Source organism: Loxodonta africana, chromosome 13 (genome assembly GCF_030014295.1).
Source record: "Loxodonta africana isolate mLoxAfr1 chromosome 13, mLoxAfr1.hap2, whole genome shotgun sequence".
Lineage (NCBI taxonomy): Eukaryota > Metazoa > Chordata > Mammalia > Proboscidea > Elephantidae > Loxodonta > Loxodonta africana.
In genome coordinates, this window is record NC_087354.1 from 47,713,278 (window position 1) to 47,733,607 (window position 20,330).

At 52.6% G+C, this 20,330-nt stretch overlaps 1 protein-coding gene across 6 annotated transcripts in view; it reads left to right on the forward strand.

Moving 5' to 3' along the window:
• CLN6 (CLN6 transmembrane ER protein) overlaps positions 1-20,330 on the forward strand; it is a 22,574-nt gene continuing 2,244 nt past the window's right edge. Inside the window, exons 1-8 of one of the 6 annotated variants that reach the window (XM_064267340.1) lie at positions 3-134; positions 6,970-7,084; positions 10,946-11,044; positions 12,143-12,331; positions 12,540-12,595; positions 13,302-13,322; positions 14,121-14,243; positions 16,032-18,332. In XM_064267340.1, the coding sequence (XP_064123410.1) occupies positions 49-134; positions 6,970-7,084; positions 10,946-11,044; positions 12,143-12,331; positions 12,540-12,595; positions 13,302-13,322; positions 14,121-14,243; positions 16,032-16,302 (960 nt within the window). In that variant the 5' untranslated portion in view covers positions 3-48 and the 3' untranslated portion in view covers positions 16,303-18,332. Of the gene's footprint in view, positions 135-6,969; positions 7,085-10,945; positions 11,045-12,142; positions 12,332-12,539; positions 12,596-13,301; positions 13,367-14,120; positions 14,244-16,031; positions 18,333-20,330 lie in introns of those variants that run through there. The other 5 variants (XM_064267341.1, XM_064267342.1, XM_003418381.4 and 2 more) reach the window with 5 other exon arrangements.

Below are 20,330 nucleotides of genomic sequence, written 5' to 3' on the forward strand. Positions count from 1 at the left end.
CTTCCCCGGAGAAGCAGGGCCGGGGCCCTGGCAGGCGGGCGGGCAGTCATGGAGGCAGCGGCGCGGAGGCGGCAGCACCCGGGAGCGGCGGGAGGCCCGGGCACGCAGCCGGGCGCCTCTTCACTGCAGGCCAGGTGGGCGCGGGACCCCGGGTGAGGGGCTGGGCTCCGCGCCCGGGTACTGGGAACGCTTTCCCCCCACGGCGCGGGGTGAGGGCCCCGCTGGAGACCCTCCTCTGTGGCGGGGGCCCTCGGTGGAGCGGAGCCCGCGACTGGGCCAGCCGCCCCTGGAGTCGGCCTTCCTGCACTGCCCTGGCAGCTAACCCCTCGTCCGCTCGCCTGCGCCCTGCCTCCGGCTTCCGTCCCTTCGTAGGGAGCCCCGAGCCAGTGAGGTTCAGCGTCCCCGGCTCCGCCGTCGCCCGAATGTGAGGAGCCCGGGCGGGGGTCTGGGGTCCGGGGCCGCCTCTCCTCGGGCTGCCCACGGAGAGGGGAAATTCGGGGTGGGAGGCGGCGGCCCGGGGGAACGACTTCGTTCACTCGGACCCACAGTGCATCTGCAAACCCCAGGCGCCACCTCCAAGTTCTCGGGGTCCCTCCGGTCCTGAATGGGACTTGGATTCTGCTGTTATTTAAGAGGCTCTCTCCCTCAGAGGTAACCCAAGAATGTGGGAACGCAATGAAAGACTCGGTGGAGAAGGGTGGTTGGCCCCCCTCCCCACACCCAAAAGAAGAAAGAAGGAACGGCTTTTCTCTCACCCAAGGGGAGTTAGTTTTTTTATTTGGAAGGGGTGGCTCGGAAGCCACCTTTAAACTTCCCCTCCATTCTTTCTACTTCTCATTTTACTGATCGGAGATATTTATTCAACAGGCATTCATTCATTAAGCATCTGGGTGTGCCCAGCACTGCCCCAGGCACTAAGGGGCCGGGTAGGGTGAAGCTGGAGGGGCTCACCTTCCGGTAGAGGCTGGGAGGGACAGAGCCCAAGTGGGGGTGAGAGGTAATCTCTGAGGGCTTCATGGAGGAGGTGGCACTTGAACTGGGCCTCAGAGGACTCATAGGGAAGAAAAGCTGTTCCAGCCGGAAGACAGTTTGGGGAAAGAGAAGGGGCGCAGTGGTGCCGGAGCTTTGTGGGTGTGAAGGGAAGTGGCTGCGGAGGCTGCCCAATTGTGAAGGGACTTTAATGGCCACAGGGCTGGGACCAGAGTGAGGTGCCTAGAACACAAAATTGTAGGAGTCAGTCACTCTCAGGGCAGGGCACAACCCTGGGAGTGAGTTCCTCTTTTTGGGCCCTAGGCCCCTTAGTTGCTGCACTCTCGCTCTTTCCCTGAATGGCAAGCTAAGGATGTGGCTTTTATTCCGTAGGCACTGGGGAGCCATGGAAGGTGTTTGAGCACTGTTGTGCTTAGAGCCAGTTTCAGAAAGTTTGTGGTATGGTTTGGGACAAGGTGAGATGTCAGAGAGACTGGGCTGAGAATAGCTCTTTCTCCTGCTGCTGAGGGGAATGTGGACTGAGGGACTGTGGACTCGGTTTTCTTTCTCACTTTTAGGAACAATTTACTGAGTATGTCCTGTGTGTTTTAGACCCATTAGACCATCTAAGTCTTGCCTCACCTATAAGGTATTATTTTACTGGGGTGGAAACAGGCCTAGATGAGCTAAGGAGCTTGCCTAGGCTGAGTTGCGCACTCAAGACTGTCTGCCACAGCACCTGCCCTGTGGCCTTCTACCTTCCCCAAGGAGGTCCCACTGTTCTTGCCAGCTGTCTTCTTCCACGGAGCCTCTACCTGAGGGACTTCTCTGTTGTGTATCCCCATCAAGTTGGGGTTCTGCAGCTGCCCTGAACTGCAGTACCCTGGTTAGAACAGCCTATGGGTATCAGATATGGTCACCACTTTGTCACCTGCATGGGGCTTCCTTGTCTAGTACCTTACTCAGTCTTCAAAACCTCCCAGTGAGCTGCCAGGTAACACTTCCAATGTACAGATGAGGAAACTGAGGCCCACAGAGGTATGTCATGTGCTGGCAAGAACTAAACTCAGGGCTCTGACTCCTGGTTTCTGTTCTTACTGCTCCACCGTGGCTGCCAGCGAGTGATGTCCTCCATTGCTTCTGCATGAGCCCCCCACCAGCCAGGGCATTCCCCAGGGATAACATGAGGGGCCGTCTCTTTCCTAGGGTGTCTCTGCCCCTTCCCTCCAGTGGGTGCCTCTGAGCCCATTCCCAATATCATTGCTGCACAAGACAGAAGGCAGAATCATCCTGCCCAACTCCTAGGATGCTTTCATTACCTCTGCTACATCCATGCTTTGCTTGCATACCCTTAATATCAAGGCACTCAGTACCTCTCTAGCTTCCAGCTGCCCTGTTAGACATTTTCTTGTATTGTAGTCAAAGTAACACATGCCCATGATTAACTCAAATACTACAGAGGACTCAGAGTATAAAAGCCCTACCCCTTCCCTACACCAGAAACAACCACCTTAGCCTCTTTAGCTGTTCATATTTTTTAGTAACAGGCTTATAATAATAACAGACACTTAATGTAGTGCTTTCTGTGGGCTAGGTAGTATTCTAAGCATTTTGCATATATTAACTCACCTCAACCCTTGAGGTAAGATCTACTATTAATCCCCATTTTACAGATGAGGAAACTGATGCCAAAAAGTTAAATAACTTGCTCAAGATCTGGTTAGTAGCAAAGCTGGAATATGAATTCAGGTAGTCTCCAAAGTCCATGCTCTTAAATAGACTGTTTCTTGGTTTATGTGACCTACTGACTTCCTGGTATGACTTGGCTCACTTATACCTCCCCCATAGAGCCCTGGTGATGCAATGGTTAAGCACTCAGCTGCTGTCTGAAAGGTTCAAACCCACCAGGCACTATGCAGGAGAAAGATGTGGCAGTCTATTTCCATAAAGGTGACAGCCTTGGAAACCAAGGCTTCAAACTGGTTTGAACCCCTCTTGAGAATTTACATTTCTAACAAGTTCTCTGGCACCGGTTCTGAGAACCACTAGTAGATAGTGAAGCAGTGGATTATAGAATTTATAATACGTAAGAATCACCTGGGTAATTTGTTAAAATGTTGATTCTGATTCAGTATACCTGGGAGTGAAAATGCAAATTCTCAGCAGGGATCTGAACTGGAATGAACTGGTTCGAAGGCCTTTTGGAAACCCTGTGGGGCAGTTTTACTCTGTCCTGTAGGGTCGCTGTGAGTTGGGATAAACTCGTCGGCAATGGGTTTGATTTTGGATGCCTCCCCCATCTTTCCAAGATGGTTCTTTTTTCATTACGTTTTGTTTTTCTATGGGTTACTGTACTCATTTCTTGAGCTGCTGTAACAAAATGAAACAAACTGGGTGGCTTATAAAAACAGAAATTTATTGTCTCACAGTTCTAGAGGCTAGTAGTCTGAATTCAGGGTCTCAGCAGGGCCAGGCTCACTCTATCTGCTGTAGGGGAAGATCCTTCGTTGTCTCTTCTGGAAACCCCCGGATTTCCTTGGCTCATAGATGCATCTTCACATGGCTGCCTTTCCCCTGTGTCTGTCTGGCTTTTCTTTTATAGGACATCTCTCAGATTGGATTAGGACCCACCCTACTGCAGTATGAATCCATGTTAACTAATAACACCTTCAAAGATCCTATTTCCAGGCAATGTCATGTTCACGGGTACCAGGGGTTAGGACTCAGCATAAATTTTTGAGGGACATAATTCACTCCATAACAATTACCTTTGAAGCCTTAGAGGATGTACATAAACCATTATGTCTTTTTTGGTCAACTAGTATCTCTTGATTCACCACTTTTTTTTTAATCAGTAACTTTTTTTTCAATCAGTAACTTTTTTTTCTATTGTACTTTAGATGTGGGTTTACAAAACAAATTAGATTCTCATTAAACAATTAGTACACATACTGTTTTGTGACATTGGTTGCCGAACCCACGACATGTCAACACTCTCCTCTTCTCGACCTTGGGTTCCCCATTACCAGCTTTCCTGTCTGCTCCTGCCTTCTTATCCTTGTTCCTCGGCTGGTGTGCCCCTTTAGTCTTATTTTGTTTTATGGGCCTGTCTAATCTTTGGCTGAAGGGTGAACCTCAGGAGTGACTTCATTGCTGAGCTGAAGCCACTTTTAAAAGGAGACTTTTAATACCTTAGTCTAACCTAGCTTTCCTCACCCTTTTCCCCAACTCCTGTCATCTGTGTTTTTACTTTCAAGTTGTCAAAGTTGATAATATTTATCTGCTGTCCTCTAACAATAATAGTCTTCCATGTTTCGCCTATGGATTGATTCTAAAAATGGACAAATCAACATACAATATTTGCATTATTTTAGCCATGTAAATAGTGTTCCCTACATGTTCAATGATTACACTTGCTTTCCTATGTTGCTTTTGTTTTTCCTAGAGTTTCTAATTGCCTTTATTTTTTTCTCTCATTATTTGCCATCATTTTCTCGCTTTTTGTTCAAATTTTCCATCAGGTCGGATATTTATATGTTTCTTCATGAGGAATCAAAATCAATCCTCTAATGTCCCCATCCAAGGGTCCCGGCTTGACTCCCCCAGAATAAGACCCCTTCGTTTTCTGCTAGGCAGTCCTGCAGATGCCGCCGACTGCTTTGAATACCTCAACTGTATGGTATGAGCTGTCTGACTGTCATGGTATCGGTTTCCCCATATGGTAGACTTGTAAAGCTGTGAAGGAGAGTATAGCCAGTCTTGTTTCAGGTTATCTGGCATTGTGCTTTCATCATTGTTCTCAGCAGCAGTTGCTGGTGATTGAGACCTAGGGCTGGCCAGGCCGGGGGCTCAGTGTGTGGAGTCAGGAATGCAGGACAGGCTTGAGGTTGCTCATCCCCAGAACAGAGCTGGAGGAAAGTATGCTTTCACCCTCCATGACCTGCCTCCTGTAGTCAGGGTCCCAACAGGAGAAAACCAGTCCCCTGCTGATAAGTCTGGATTCCCAAGCTGAATGTCTGCCCTGTGTCTGCCTTTTTGTCCTGCCTTGCTCAGCTGCGCTAGACTGATGACAGGGATCCCCATGACCAAGGTGCCTCCCAAGGTGTAGGAGGAAATAGTTACTGAGCCCATTACAGGTGCCAGGGATCCACTTCCAAGTGCTTCTGCAGGTTTTCAAAAGTTCTTAATTCCTTATGCCAAACGTCCCACTCTTTGCCCCGTTTGGAGGTTTCCAGAGCAAAACACTGAGGGGTCGTACCCTTCTCTATCCAGGTTCTTTGGGCCTGGATGTTATCATTGTCTACTTTTTGAGGCCTTGCCCTGATGGCCACCAACAGGAAGGGGCAGGGTGGGGTCTCCATGCTGGTCCTCATCTCAGGCCCCTGAGAATTCCACATAATTGGTTTCTGAGTACTGTCCAGTCTGAAGACCCAGCCAATCCTTCCTTTTCTTCTCCCTCCAGTAAGCCAGGCATCACCTCCTTGCAGTGCCTTTCTGCACTTTCACCTCCAGCCTTTGATCCTGCTTTCCTGTCTGGGTAAATTCGCCCATCCATGCTTTATGGCTCCCTTCCTTCAGGCAGTCCTTGTGTGCTGTTCCAAGCCTCAGTGAGCCCTTTCTACCATATGCCATGTGGTTTATTGTAACAACCGGAGCAGAATACCGAGCTTTTAAGAACACAGGCCTTGAATTCAGATAGGCCTGGGCTTGAATTCTGTGCTATTCAGGACTCCTGGGTTGCAAGTGACAGAAATCCAATGTGAACTGCAACACCCTTAGCAAAAAGGAGTGTATTGGCTCATGTGACCAGCCAGTGGCAGTGGGGATGCCTGAAACTGGGGACCTGAACACACTTAGGGCTGTTTTTTCCCTCTCCCTGCTTCTTTCCGTAGGGCTACTTGATTCTCACCTGACTGTCCCTTAAGACTGGAACGTTGGCCGCAGGCAGCCTTGGGCTTAAATCCCTCGTTTCACCAGTTCCAGTTAGAAAAGTCCCACTGAGCCAGCCTGGATCACAGACCCTCCCTGTGGCCAAGGAAACCTCGTCTCTTACCAGGAGAAACGGGGTTGGAAATAGGTCGACAAAAGGAATAGTCACTGCAGCTCCTTACTAAATGGGTTTCCTTGGCTAAGTCATTCACCCCCTCTAAACCTCATTATCCTCATCTGTAAAATGGGATAACAGCTCCTGCCTCCTGGTGTTGTCGTGAGGATTAGATGAGATGGTGAGGTACGCTCCTAGCGTACCACGCAGGTGGCATTCAGGACATGTGGGGGCACTGAGCAGAGATGACAGTAAGGCTTCGTTGACCTCGGGCAGGCCCACTCCATTGTCTTACCTGCTACCACAGCATGATAAAATCCCCCGAGAGCTTGTCTCCCTGTTGTTTGAGCTCTGCTGCCAGTCCAGTACAGACCATTCTTGGGATTGGCTCAAAAGGGTGCTGGAATGTTACAGAAGGAAAGCCAACAGCTGCATTGACAGAGGAAAGCCTCTAAATCAGCCAGTAATGACTGAGCTTAAGCCAGGTGCTGGCTGAGAACTCTGGGGAATATGGGGACATGTCACACCACTCCTGTTCTTGGCACATGGTTTCACCATATCCTTCATGTGAAAAATGAGAGCTAACAATAGTGCCAGGAACATAGTAAGTGTCCATAAAGGTTAGCAACTGTCATCATCATGGTCATGTTTTACATTTTTTAGCTACATTTGTATCCTTTGTTTATTTTTATTTTCCCATCATTCCATGGGGGAGAGAGTCCAACAGTTATTATCCCTGTTGGGCAGTTTCTTCTTGAAGCACAGAGAGGCTAAGGCCAGGGCAGCTGGTATCTACTCCCTTGACCTCAGGGCCAGACCCTAGTGTTTCCAGCAATAATCCTTTCCCTAGAACTTAATCTTGTGTCTCCCCCAGCCCTCTCTGTGGCACATCTCAGGGGCAGAGTCCCATGGAAGGAGGAGAGAAGAATTGAACTTCTAGTCTGGTTTCTTCCCAGGCACGGCTCTGTGAAGGCTGATGAGGCTGCCCGCACGGCTCCCTTCCACCTTGACCTCTGGTTCTACTTCACCCTGCAGAACTGGGTTCTGGACTTTGGCCGCCCCATTGCCATGGTGAGTGTGAAGCTGTGGACGGAGCCCTAATCAGGAGTGAGGAAACTTAGTGTAACTTATATTATCTAAGTGGACTTAGGCAAATCATTCCCCTACCAGCAAATTGAGAGACTAGGACTGGATGTCTTCAGATCCTTTAGCTCTGTGACTTTGGCCTTTGAGGCAGCTGCCAGCATGCCAAGGAACTGGGGGACCTGAACAGTCCTACTAAGCCGCAACCCGCATGGGAGACCTGTGTGCCATGACCATGATAAGCCCACATATTAAGCTGGTGAACCAGGTTTAACCAAATCACTGAAACAGGAGTATGGGAAAGGAAGCAGAGTTTTCCCACAGTCCTTCCCCACGGTCTAGAGATATTATCTTCCAAAGATGAAGGGTAGAGGCTGGTTCTGCATATTATATATGACTCTGAGACTCAGATAATTTGTAGTGCCATTTGGTGAAACCATCTCCTTGCCTCCACAGCTGCTTCATGCATTGATATACACTAATGGTCTCCACGGGTGAGGTTAATACTGGAAGGATACCAAAGCCCCTCACTTGTCATAGGTGGATGGATAGATGGATGGAAGGATAGATAACAGGATGTGAAAAAAATTCCATGAGGTATCACCATGTACAAAATTGCTAATTTGTGTGTGTGTGACAAAAATAACAATATCCAATGTTGAAGTTGACACCTCGTCCATGCTAGTGATACTGCAAATTAGCAAAGGCCTTTCGGAAAGCAGCTTTGCAAGATAATAATTAGTGCCTAACATGGTAAGTGCTAGATACATTTTTACTGAATGACTAACAGGAGGTAAAAATGGCAGCTAATACATATTGAGTGCCTGCTCTATTCTGAACTCTTATTCCAATTTATTCAATTCTCACATTGATCCTATCATAGTCCGCATTGTAGAGATGAGAAAACTTGAGGATAAAGAGGGTAGGTAACTGTCCCAAGGTCTCACAGCTAGCAAGTGGAGGAGCCAGGATCTGAATCCAGGTACTCTGGTTCCAGAACCCACCCCCTTCCCAACAAGGTTAAACTGTTGTGTGTGTTTCAAGAACCCTAATATGTTCATCCTTCCTGAGCCAGCAAGACTGATTCAGAGAATCTGCCCTGAGGAGGTAATGAGCTAGAAGAGGATAGCCTCTGCACCCAGAGATGTTCATTGTAGTGTTGATTATAATAGCCAAAACTTGAAAGAGACTTCAGTGTCCAGCAGTAGGGACGAGGGAAATCAATACTGCTGTTTCCAGTATAACCAAAAAAAAAAAAAAACCCAAACCCATTGCCATTGAATTGGTTCTGACTCATAGCGATCTTGTAGGACAGAGTAGAACTGCTCCCATAGACTTTCCAAGGAGTGCCTGGTGAATTCAAACTGCTGACTTTTTGGTTAGCAGCCGTAGCTTTTAATCACTACACCACCAGGGTTTCTGTTTCCAATATAGGGAGTGTTATTTGGCCATTAAGCAGGAATTATGGAGATATAGAGCAGCCTAGAAAATGTCTACAACTTAATGTTTAAGGAGGAAAACGGTTCCTAAGTGGCAAGTAAACTGACTGATGGCGAACTGGTAACGGTTTTGTATCCCTGGGACCGAAGACCTGAAGGGATAAAGAAAGGCTGCCTGGCAGTGGTATCAGGAGGAGGAGCGATGGTAGATACGGGCTCTCTTTGTTGCAGACTTTGTGTGATGTTGTCATATTGTTTTTTAAGTGTAGGAAAAAAGAAAAGGCACTGAGCCAGGAGTCAGGTGTGTGGGTGACCTTGGACAAGTCACTGTCCTCTGGGCTTCAGTTCTCTCATCTGTAAAAAGATTGCTCTGAGCCCCCTTCCAGCTTGAATGATAATAATAATATAACCTATTGCCGTTGAGTTGATTCCAACTCATAGTGACCCTATAGGACAGAGTACAACTCCATGGGGTTTCCAAGGAACAGCTGGTGGATTTGAACTGTTGACCTTTTGGTTAGCAGCCGAACTCTTAACCACTGTGCCACCAGGGCTTATGTATTTGCGGCTAAAGGAGCTGCCCACCAAACTATGGTGTCTGGGGAATGAAAAGATGGAGTCAGGAGCAGGCTCATAGGACTCGGTCTCAGCTGCCCTAATGGGGGTCTTCTGCTGGAAAAATCACTTTCCCCCTCCTGCCCGGAGTTGCTGTGGCTATGTAAACCCAAGTGGGGCTCCTTGGAGGATCCTCCCAGCCTTGCCCAACCAGGAGAGGCTTCTGAGAAGCAGAGTAAATCAACACCTGGCTCATGTGGACACTGGAGCTTTTCAGATGTATACATGATATCCCCAAAAGTAATAACTTTAAAAAAAAAAAAAAAACCTTTAGAAATTATGAAAGTAATATCATTGTAACAAGTCAATTCATACCCAAGTATACAAAAAAGAGATGGGTTAGACCCTCCCTACCCCCTTTCCAGTTCCACCCCTGACAGTTTGGGAAACATCCTTCCACTCCTTTCTCTGCTCATACCAACACACACATACAGAGGGGTTTTCTTCCCTTGTCTTTTTTTTTTTTCCCTAACCAAATGAGATTTTACTTCACACCTTATTCTGCAACTTGCTTGCCTTAGGAGATATCATGCATCTCTCTCCACGTCGGTACACGTAAGGAATCGTTTCTCAGAATGGCTGCTTAACCTTCTGTAGTCAAGATGTGGGAAACCCTGGTGGCATAGTGGTTAAGTGCTACGGCTGCTAACCAAAAGGTCTGCAGTTCAAGTCCACCAGGCGCTCCTTGGAAACTCTATAGGGCAGTTCTGCTCTGTCCTATAGGGTCACTATGAGTCGGAATCGACTTGATGGCAACAGGTTTGGGTTTTTTGGTTTTTAGTCAAGATGTACCATAATTTATTCTACTAGTCCTGTTGGGTTGAAGAATCAGCCTATTTCTTTTATTTTACTGTCATAAAATATTTCATTGATAAAGATATAAAGATACACACATAGAGTGAGAGAAAAAAAAAAGAGATTGAGACTCCTGTATCCTGGAGGTTTTATTTCTGCGGGTTAGCTTTGTCCAATGTGGCATTTCTAAGTTAAAAGAGATGCCTGTTAAATTTCTGATGGACACTCTTAGTCATTACACACATTCTCAGCCAACGCATCCTGGAAGCACAGTTTGGGGTGTTTGTGATGTAGTCTTCACACTGACCCTACAAGGCCAGGGCTTGATAGATGGAACAGGGGAGAGAGGGCATTCCAGACGGGCGGAGCTGCCCCCGGCCTGCCTTCCTCCCTCAGGCAGGGTAGAGGTGGACAATTTGAAGCTGCTTTGTAGAAGGTGCTTGTTTCTACTTCGTTATACTTTCACCTAATCTGGAAGGGTCCATCAGCAGATAAAGGATCTTTCCAAACCTGGGGTGGGGCTTCTGGCCTGGGAGGCAGGCCGCTGACCCAGTGGTCAGGAGAGCTCGTCATCACCATAAGACCTGGAGTGCCAGAGCCCTAAGGGTCCAAGCGAATGACATGGGGCACCCCAGTTGTGTTACGTATGGGAAAGGCTCAGAGAGGGGAAGGACCTGCCCAGGGTTACCCAGCAAGTTGGTGGCATAGCTGAGCCCCAGAGGCACCTCCTGACTCCCAGGCTGGTGTCCTGGGACATCTATTTAGGAGAGGGCATGGGGTCAGGCACCAGATTTGCATCAACTGTGTGACTGGGGACAAGTTGATTTACCTTCTCTGGGACTCAGTTTCCCTGTCTGGTAATACCTTCTGTCTGGAGTTGCCAAGAGGAGCCCCAGGGATCACAAAAAGATGTGTGTGTGTGATGGGGTGGGGTGGGGGGAGACAGTGGGGTCTCGTGGGCTGTGCCTGGGTGAACACCATTCCCTCCCATCCTCTCCAGCTGGTGTTCCCTCTGGAATGGTTTCCGCTCAACAAGCCCAGCGTGGGGGACTACTTCCACATGGCCTACAACATCATCACACCTTTTCTTCTTCTCAAGGTACAGTCCCAGGCCCCACCTCCTCAGGAAGCCCCTCCCCTCCTATCTCCTATCCCCCTTCCTTCTTACATCTGGCTGGGAGCTGGGCGGAGCCCTGGGTCCAGCAGAATCAGGCTCTTCCCCTGCCTGACAGCGGGTTGGGGCGGGGGTTGGGGGGGAGATGAAGGCTGTGATCATGGAAGGTGTCAGGTGCCTGTGGGTCCCAGGGGAGTCAGGCACTGCCTCTGGCCAGGAGGAACGGAGGAGGCCTCCCCAGAAGGGAGGTTTGATGTGGCCCTCAGCCCCATGTGCTGAGACGTGAATGGAAGAGGCTCAGGGCAGAAGGATCTGAAGACGAGGCTGTGTTTGGGAAACCATAAGGCATTTGGGGAAGCTGAGGTGGAAGGAGTGATTGGGTGCCCAGGGAGAGGTCAGGGATGGTTGGGAAGGCAGGTTGGGACCAGATGGCAGCGGGCCCTTTGGCCTGGGATCCCTGATGTGACTGCGACGAGGACTGCCAGCTTTTCCCTTTTCCAACTAAGAGCTCTTAAGACAACTGCCACTGTCGACTATCCCCATCAGTTAGTGTTTAAGAGAGATCCCTCAAATCGCCAGAAGCAGGAAGATTATAATCTCAGAATTCCAAGGAGCCTTTTCAGTTAAATGATTTAGTTGGAGAAGCACCCCCATCCCCATGTTTGCTGTGGGCCAATCACTCAGAAATCGAAGGGTCCTTTCAGTGCCTCACGCAGCCACCCAGGGGCGCTGTGGCTGTAGGTGCAGCTGGAGCAGTGGGAGGATGGGCCTGGGGCCTGGGAGCCTGTCACCTCCAGCTCCTGTGTGACCTTAGACAAGGAGCTGGCCCCTCTGTGCCTGTTTCTGTCCTGGGAAAAAGGGATGCTGGTCCCCCTGGTCCCTACCTAGTTCACAGGGATCATGTGAGAATCTAAAGGTTGGCATGGGGCTCACCAAAGGGACCCACCAGCTTCCAAGTGACTTTTCAGCCAGTGGCATCCATCCCCATCCCACCCCAGGTGTTGGGAGGGAAGCAGAGGGTGTCACATACCGTGATGGAGGAAGGGTTCGGGCTGTTGGGACACACCTTACTCTGCACCCCAGCTCATCGAGCGGTCCCCCCGGACCCTGCCCCGCTCCATGATCTACATCAGCATCATCACCTTCATCATGGGCGCCAGCATCCACCTGGTGGGTGACTCCGTGAACCACCGCCTGCTCTTCAGTGGTTACCAGCACCACCTGTCTGTACGCGAGAACCCCATCATCAAGAATCTCAAACCAGAGACGCTGGTGAGGCCACCTCCCCCTCCCTGCAACTGGCCAGGCTAGGGTGCTCAGGTCCTATCAGAAATAACACGTTAGCTGGCCAGGCCTTAGGGAATGACAGCAGGTAGGGGAGGCTAGGGAGTCGGGGAGGGTGGCCAGAGGGGCTGCTTGGGGCCAGGCACCTTCCCTGAAGGGCATCCCGTCCTAACTGCTGTGCCCCCGCTTCCTGCAGATTGACTCCTTTGAGCTGCTCTACTATTATGACGAGTACCTGGGCCACTCCATGTGGTGAGTGATGGCTCTCGTCTGGGCTTGGAGAGTGCATGCAGTCAGCCTGTCTATTCCCAGGGCTCTGGACCCTCTCTTCCTCTATCAAGCAGAGCAGCTGCAATGGCGTTCTCTTCCCCTGGGAGGGCGCTGTGAGCACGGCCACAGCCTGGCCGGGGCACTGGCACCCTGCCCCGCCTCCTCCTAGCCCGCAGTGCCGGTGGCGGCCATAAGAGGGCAGTGAGCGGCTGTCGTCCCTGCCTTGCCGAGCCTGGAGCCTGAGGAGGCTGGGGGACGATGGGGATACAGCCCTGAAAAACAACCCCCCAGATGGTTGAAGTGCGGGTGTGGATGAAGTAGGGGACCCCTCACCCAAATCGGGCTTGTGGTCTGTGACATGGAGGCAAGGAGGAAACAGAAGCCGTGTGGGGGTACAGGGTGCTGTTTGTGCTCTCCCCCACCCCAGGGGGGAAACTCCTCCACCCCACCTTATCCCGCGGTATGGAGGATAACCCCAGAAATGTGGGCTCAGCCATGGGAGATCCAGGGCCCAAGCTGGGAGCGGTCATCTGTTCCAAGCCTCCACTTCACACAGGATAAACTGAGGCCAGAGGAGGGCTGGGAAGGGTTGTCAGTGAGTGACAGGACTACCCTGGGACCTGGGTAGCTTTACTCCTTAGTGAGAGGGTTTTGTCACTTCACACACACTCTACCTTTGTGTTTCCAGGCCCTGCTTCAGACATGGAAAGTGAGGACTCCTCCTGGCTCAGTGGGTTCAGGGTCTCTGGGCAGGTGTTTGTCAGCTCTTCCCCGGCCTTTGCCGGAAGACCCTTCCCTTGGAAGGTTGGGGAGGGAGGAGCAGAGACCTGGAGAAATAGCTGAGAGAGCACGGCAGCGTGGGGAGTGGCTGAGGGGGAGGCAGGAGGATGGGTAAACATGGTTAAGAGACGGGTGTGTGAGAGTCAGGACAGGTGTGCGGGAAGAGGGGCCTGTGTATGGGTAGAGAAGCAAGTGCCTTTAGGGTGAGATGTATGTGCGTGGGAGGGATGAGGCTGTGGGCTGAGTGCACGCGGGCTTCTGAGCCCTCAGAGGGTGCCAGCAGGTGCTGGTTTCTTTTTTTTAACCTAGCCCTGGGCCTCTGTCTCCTCAGCCCTGCAGGGCGCACCTGTTTCAGCCAGTGTGGGGCTGGGGCTGCTTGTGTTTAGGGGGTGTGTGCGAGACAAAGGCACCCCACACACTTGCCCCTACATGGACTGAGTGAGGCGCAGCATCCCAGGGCCCCTGCCTCATAGCCTCAGCCTCTGATTTGCATGTGCTCAGGTAGCAGGCCTCGTCTTCCTGGTTCCATTTGTGTCCCACCCTGGGTCTCCAGAGCAGGAAAGGCTGAGCAGGGGTGAGCACCCTCATCCAAGTCAGGCATTTTGTACACCATGAAGTGACACCCACGGGATGGTGCAGGGCATGGGCCATGGGGACGGAGAGGACCAGGCGGAGGTGGCAGCTGGGGTGGCCGGCCGGCCCTAAGGCTCTGGCGTCCCTGTTGCAGGTACGTCCCCTTCTTCCTCATCCTCTTCATGTACTTCAGTGGCTGCTTCACGCCCACCAAAGCCGAGAGCTCCGTGCCGGGGACAGCCCTGCTCCTGGTGGTGCCCAGTGGCCTGTACTACTGGTGAGAGGACGTTGCCCCTGTGGCAGGCGTGGGGGTGGGTGCTCAGTGAGCCACGGCAGTGAAACGCTGACTCACCACAGACTTGGCCGAGTGATTCCGGGCAAGGGTCTCCCTCTCCGGGGCCCTGTCTCCTTTTCTGTCTAGTGGGGAATGTGACAGTGTCTTGTGGCACCTCTGTGCTACCAGGAAGCCAGACCTGAGTGTGGCAGGGAGGTGGGAGGAAGCAGCGAGGTTGCACAACCTCTCTGTCCTCGTGCCCCTCCCGCCTCTTTGCCCCTCCTTCCAGCATCCCAGTGCTCCCTGGGGCCAGTAGAATCCGCCTCTGACACCAAGCTCTGTAGAACCCTGTGGGCCTCAGTTTCCTCTTCTGTGAAATGGTGATGATGATACCTGCCTGTCTCCCTCTCAGGAGTTGGAAGGATCCGGGGGAAGAGAAAGGGGCTCTGTAAGCCGTAAAGCACCAGGGAGATGTAGGGAGCAGACATGGGGGGATTCCAAGGCCTCAGGAGCCCTCGCCTGGTTCCCCTCCAGCTCTCCGTTCCCTTTATGGATGTCCCAGGCCTCAGCCAGGCTCTTACCCTTCCTGTCACTTCTACACAGGGGACAGATTCCCTGGGACTGTGGGTGTCACAGGAAGGACCTGGGTCAGTATTGGGCCTTCCCTGAGAGGAGGTCTCCTGGAAAATGAAAAGTTTCCTCCAGGGCTTGCCCCTTCCTGGCTGAGAGGGTCAGCTGAGACAGGATTCAAAGAAATGGATACAAACCACAGCGAGAGGAAAGGAGGTCAGACACGGGGAAGAGCCTCCCGCCCGGTTCTTCCCCACAGCATGTTGATGCAGTGGTAGCTACAGTCGTAGCAGCAGCCCTCTGCTGAGCGACACGCTTGTCCAAGTGAGAGATGTGCACAGCTCATCGCAGTAACCTGGGGAGGTAGGACCAGTTATGGCACAATGGTTAAGAGCTCAGCTGCTAACCAAAAGGTAGGAGTTCAAGTCCACCATCCGCTCCTTGCAAACCCCGTGGGGCAGTTCTACTCTGTCCTATAGGGTCGCTATGAGTTGGAACCGATTTGACAGCACCGGGTTCGGTTTGGGGATTTTTTTTTTTATATATAGGTTATAAAACAAGGGCTCCAAGATGTCATGTAACTTCCCCAAGGTTATACAGCCATTAAGTTGTAGTGCTGGCGTTTCCTGAATAGGATGGGTCAGCACTGCGGTTCTCCCGAGAGGCTGGAGAGTGGACCAAGGGACCCCTCAGTATCCCTCCGAGTGTTACTGAGCTCCTGGCTGTGTGCTGGGGGTAGTGTTGGGAGCTGCAGTGAACTCTGGGAGATCTGAGACTGTCCCAGCCTTTGAGGAGATAGCTAAGAACAACTCTGTGAATTGGAACAGCATTCCCAAACTCAAATGCCAGCAAAACAAGCTGGTAACAAATGAATCAAGGAGGCAGCACATGAGGCAACAGGGAGTGGTGGGGACTGTGGCAAACTGCAGATTAATCCTCTCCCTAAAAGGAGTAGCTGCTTCCTCTAGTCAGCTGTTGTCACGTGGGAGTATGGACCTAGTGTGACCAGAGAAGCCAGACATCCACATTTTTGGGTAATCTCCCGATGTTTAAATTGTGGCAACTCTTTAAGCAAACCAATATGCTGCATATGGGGTGCGGTTAGAGCAGCATGGCTCCCTGAGCCTGGGCGGATAGCGTGGCTCTCAGGCACAGGGAGGGGTGCCGGGCAGGACGGGGTTGTCACGGCCCCCGCCTCACCCCACCCTCTGGCCTCTTCAGGTACCTGGTCACCGAGGGCCAGATCTTTATCCTCTTCATCTTCACCTTCTTCGCCATGCTGGCCCTCGTCCTGCATCGGAAGCGCAAGCGGCTCTTCCTGGACAGCAACGGCCTCTTCCTCTTCTACTCCTTCGCCCTCACCCTCCTGCTTGTGGCGCTCTGGGTCGCCTGGCTGTGGAACGACCCCGTGCTCAGGAAGAAGTATCCGGGCGTCATCTACGTCCCTGAGCCCTGGGCCTTCTACACCCTCCATGTCAGCAGCCAGCACTGAGTCCCTGGCACCAGCTGCTGGTGCTCTGCTGGGCCGGCGATGGGCCGGGGAGGGCATCTGAGCATGCTGTGTGTGTACCTGTGTGTGCATGAGTGTGTGTGCAACAGTGACTGAGAACGTGGGCAGGAGAGCATTGCGCACACAGGTAGGCGTGTGTGTGTGCGCGCGCATGCGTGCCACAGTATGTGTGGACTGAGTGCATCGTAAGACTCCACTGTTTTGGTCATGTCTCTGTAGGGTTTGGGTCTTTCAAGTTTAGTTTTCGGAAGAGTGTCTAGGCCAAGACCTGGTCCCCTGTCCTCCTGTGTGCCTGACTGGAGTTGGGGCCACAGACCTGACTCCTCAGGGTCATGTACTGGTGGCCACACAGGAGAGGCCTGGGTGGGGTGGAGGCAGGGAGGGGAGTCAGCCTGTTCCCTCACCACCTGTTCATCCCTCAGGCCTACCCCGGACGTGGAGGCTAGGTTCATAGGCTCCATGAACTTCCTGTGTATTGCTGAGCAGATCATTCTCTTCTCTGGGCCTCATTTGCATCAGATGGTCCCAGGGTCCCAAGGTGGGCAGGGGGCTGGGGTTGCGGAGTCCTCTTGGGGCAGCCTTGGGACAAGTGGTTATGTCCTTGAGGCCCAGCTACCTGTCACTGCCCTCCCACCTGGCAGGTGTGTATGCCCCAAACCCTCACCCAATCTTAGTCCCCCCAGGCTGTTGAGCCACCCCCACCCCTACCCTGCCCCCCAGAAGCCAGAGGCCCAGCTCACTCCTTGACTACACAAACCTGACTTTGGGCCTGGGGGCACTAGTTCTCCCACCATCTCTCCCTCCCCCTGCCAGAAGCTCCTGTCGCCCTACTCCTGTTCCAGAGAATTGGGGCACCCCCTTCATGTCAGCCGGCCACAGGTGTTTGAGCTGCACTGAAGGCCAGGTTCGCAAACACTGCACTAGGTTCTCTGACGCATTAAAGGGTGGGGTGGGCACCTTGAGGCTCTCCAGTCAGCCCTGCCTCAGCCTGAACTACATGCCTGGCCCTGCTCCCAGAAAACGGAGTCCTCATTCCCAGCAGACGGGCTGGGTGAACCCCCAGGCCCTTCTCCCAGGCAGTGAGTCCTGGGCCGGGCTGCACTCAGCTGAAGGCAGCACAGCCTTGTTTCCTGGCCAGCACTGACCCACGTGCTTGTAGGCCTCAGGGCCTGCCTTGCCTTACCAGGACCCAGCCTTCTCTCCTCAAATTCTCAGGTAGCCCCGCACCTCAGCCCCTCCTTTCAGGGCTCAGGCCTCTGCAGCCTCCTTTGGGCTCCCTCTGGACCATCCTCCCCAGTGTTTGCATCATCATCGGAGGGTGAGAGGTGCAAATAAAGGCCATGCGGAGCCTGGCTGGCAGCTGCTGCTTGCTTTGGGTGTGACTTGGGAGGCAGGAGGGTGTTCCCTGAAGTGGGGGTAGGGGGACTGGGTAGCTTGGGGTTTGGCCTGGGCAGACTCCCAAGGCTTACCCAGCCTCCTGTCTGGCTGAGAACAGGCACTGCCACTGCCTGCTGGCCCTCCATACCACCTCATAGGCTTCTCGAGTGGGGGACAAGCCGGTGTCTTCCTTCTTTACACCTCTTCAGGGGAGTCTGGGGGCTGTGGGGGAAGGTGGGAGAGGCGCCTCCAGGTCTGCCTTGGGGTGTCCCCCTGAGCCTGCCAGCCCCATTTCAGAGGCTGAAGCCGAGAGGGTGCTCTTTGAGGGGGAAGGTAGGAGAGCTGGTTTGTTGGAGGTTGGTGCTCGGCCTTGGGCAATTCCCTTGATCCCTTGGGGCCTTGGCTCTTAGTATTCAAGTGCTCAGCCTCACTGTGGTCACCAGGGAGTCTCTCACTGGTGCTGGTGTCGTCAGATGACACAGGGATGGCGGCACTGGATGGGAGACGGCTGGGACCATCATATGCTGGGCCCAGGAAGAAGCCCCCCAAACAGAAAACTCGTTTGATTCCTTCGCTACACTGAGGGCCCATTCCTCCAAACCCTGCTCCAGGACACTTCTCCGTGGAAGGGCTCGGTGACTATCTTATGAGCAGGGGTGGGCTGGTTGTGTGGAGCCTGGAGCTTCTACAACTTGGGGGCCTTGATAAGCAATCAGTTAAAAAAAAGTAAGAAATTAGGCATGGAAGTGACTATTTAGAATGGAAAAGAAATCGCAGCAAGTTGTTGAGCCTTGGACATTCCTGTCCCTCTTAACCCCCCTAGCTCTCTGGGGAGTTTACTGAGAACACTTCCCTACAAGTACTTCTTGATGGCAGCCTGGCTCCACTCCACCTAGAAGCTTGTAGGCTGATGATTCTCGGAGTGTGGTCCCTGACGAGCTGCATGGGGTGGCCGGAGAACTAGTTAGAAATGCTCTGCCCCAAACCTGCTGAGTCAGAAGCTCTAGGAGTGGGGCTTCCTGGTGATTCTGACACCTGCTCAAGTCAGAGCCACCACAGTAGGCCCTGGCTACTCAAAGTGCGCCCTGGATCAGCAGCATTGGGTCCACCCAGGAGCTTGTGAGAAGTGCAGGCTCTTGGCCCCACCTGGGACCTCCTGAGTCAGCGTTTTAACCTGATCTCTGATTGATTCCCACACAGCACCACTCCACGACTCCCCTGAGCTCCCAGCCTTCCTGGGGCCCAGAGCAGGGTGGTGTGGGTCCTTGTAGCAGTTTCCTGGGGCTGTTGTAACAAAGAACCACACACGCGGGGGGTTGAAACTACAGATTTACTCTCTTGTAGTTCTGGAGGCTGGAAGGCCAACATGAAGGCCATGCCCCCTCTGAAGCCTCTAGGGAGATCCATCCCTGCCTCTTCCTAGCTTCCTGTGGTTGCTGGCAATCATTGGCCTGTAGACACATCCGTCTCTGCCTGTGTCACCATGAGCTTTCTCCCTTGTGTGCCCCTTATCTTGTAAGGACACCAGTCATTGGGTTTGGGGTTCACCCTAATCCAGTGCAACCTTCACGTGGTTACATCTGCAAAGACCCCGTTTCCAAATTAGGCCTGAAGCTCCACGAGCCTCTGCTCTGGGGCATGCAGGCCTGGGAGGAGCAAGGCTCAGCGGACCTCCGAGGGCCACATCTGTGCCCTTCACCCAGCAGGCACTCCCTGAACCTACCAAGAGCTCAGACTGGGGGCTGGAGGAGTGGAGAAGCCTCATGGGGAGAACTTGACCCCAGGGTGGAGACAAGCTCGGCCCAGAATGGAGTGCAGGGTGGTGGAGAGGAAGGAGGACTGGGTGTCAGAACACCTGCGTTCCTGGGGCTCCAGGAGTTGGGGAGAGGGGCAGAGAGGCTACCAGCAAACACCGAGAGCGCCTCAACCCCCTAGAAGATGATGGGGCCTGGTGGGGGAGGGCACGGGAGGGAGGAAGAGCTTCCTCCAGCCAGAGAGTGGGGGCAGGAGGGAAAGGACCCAGAGGAAGTGTCTACCCCAGCCAAGAGAGACTAGGGTTTGAGAACAAAGGAGACAAACTCATGGCTCCCAGTGGTATTGGAGGTGTCTTCCGTGTGTGTTTTCCATTTGGTGTTGAGGTGCAGCGCACACACTACCGTAGATCACACAGCTTTATATTTTGTAGTGTGCTCTCATGTAGTCCCACCCCAAGGCAGGCGTTTTTGACCATATGTGTGACATTCCTTGGAGACATGTAAAAATAAAAGGAGACAGTTGGCAAGGGTCTATCAGTTAGGATGCCTTTGGGGGCATGTAACCCCAAGCACAGAAGCCCTGGTGGTGCGATGGTTAAACGCTCAGGTGTTAGCTGGAAGGTTGGCAGTTTGAACCCATCAGCAGCTTCGTTGGAGAAAAGAACTGGTGATCTGCTCCCGTAAAGACTGCAGCTTGGGAAACCCTGTGGGCAGCTCTGTTTTATAGGCTCGGAATTGACTTGACGGCACACAAGAACCCCAGGCACAGCACTGACCTAAACCACTCAAGGAAATAAATGTCTTATTTCCCCCTAGGACCCTCCTTCCCAAACACAGGGAGACTGTGTGAGTGTAGCCAACAGAGCTGTAGTGTGCTCT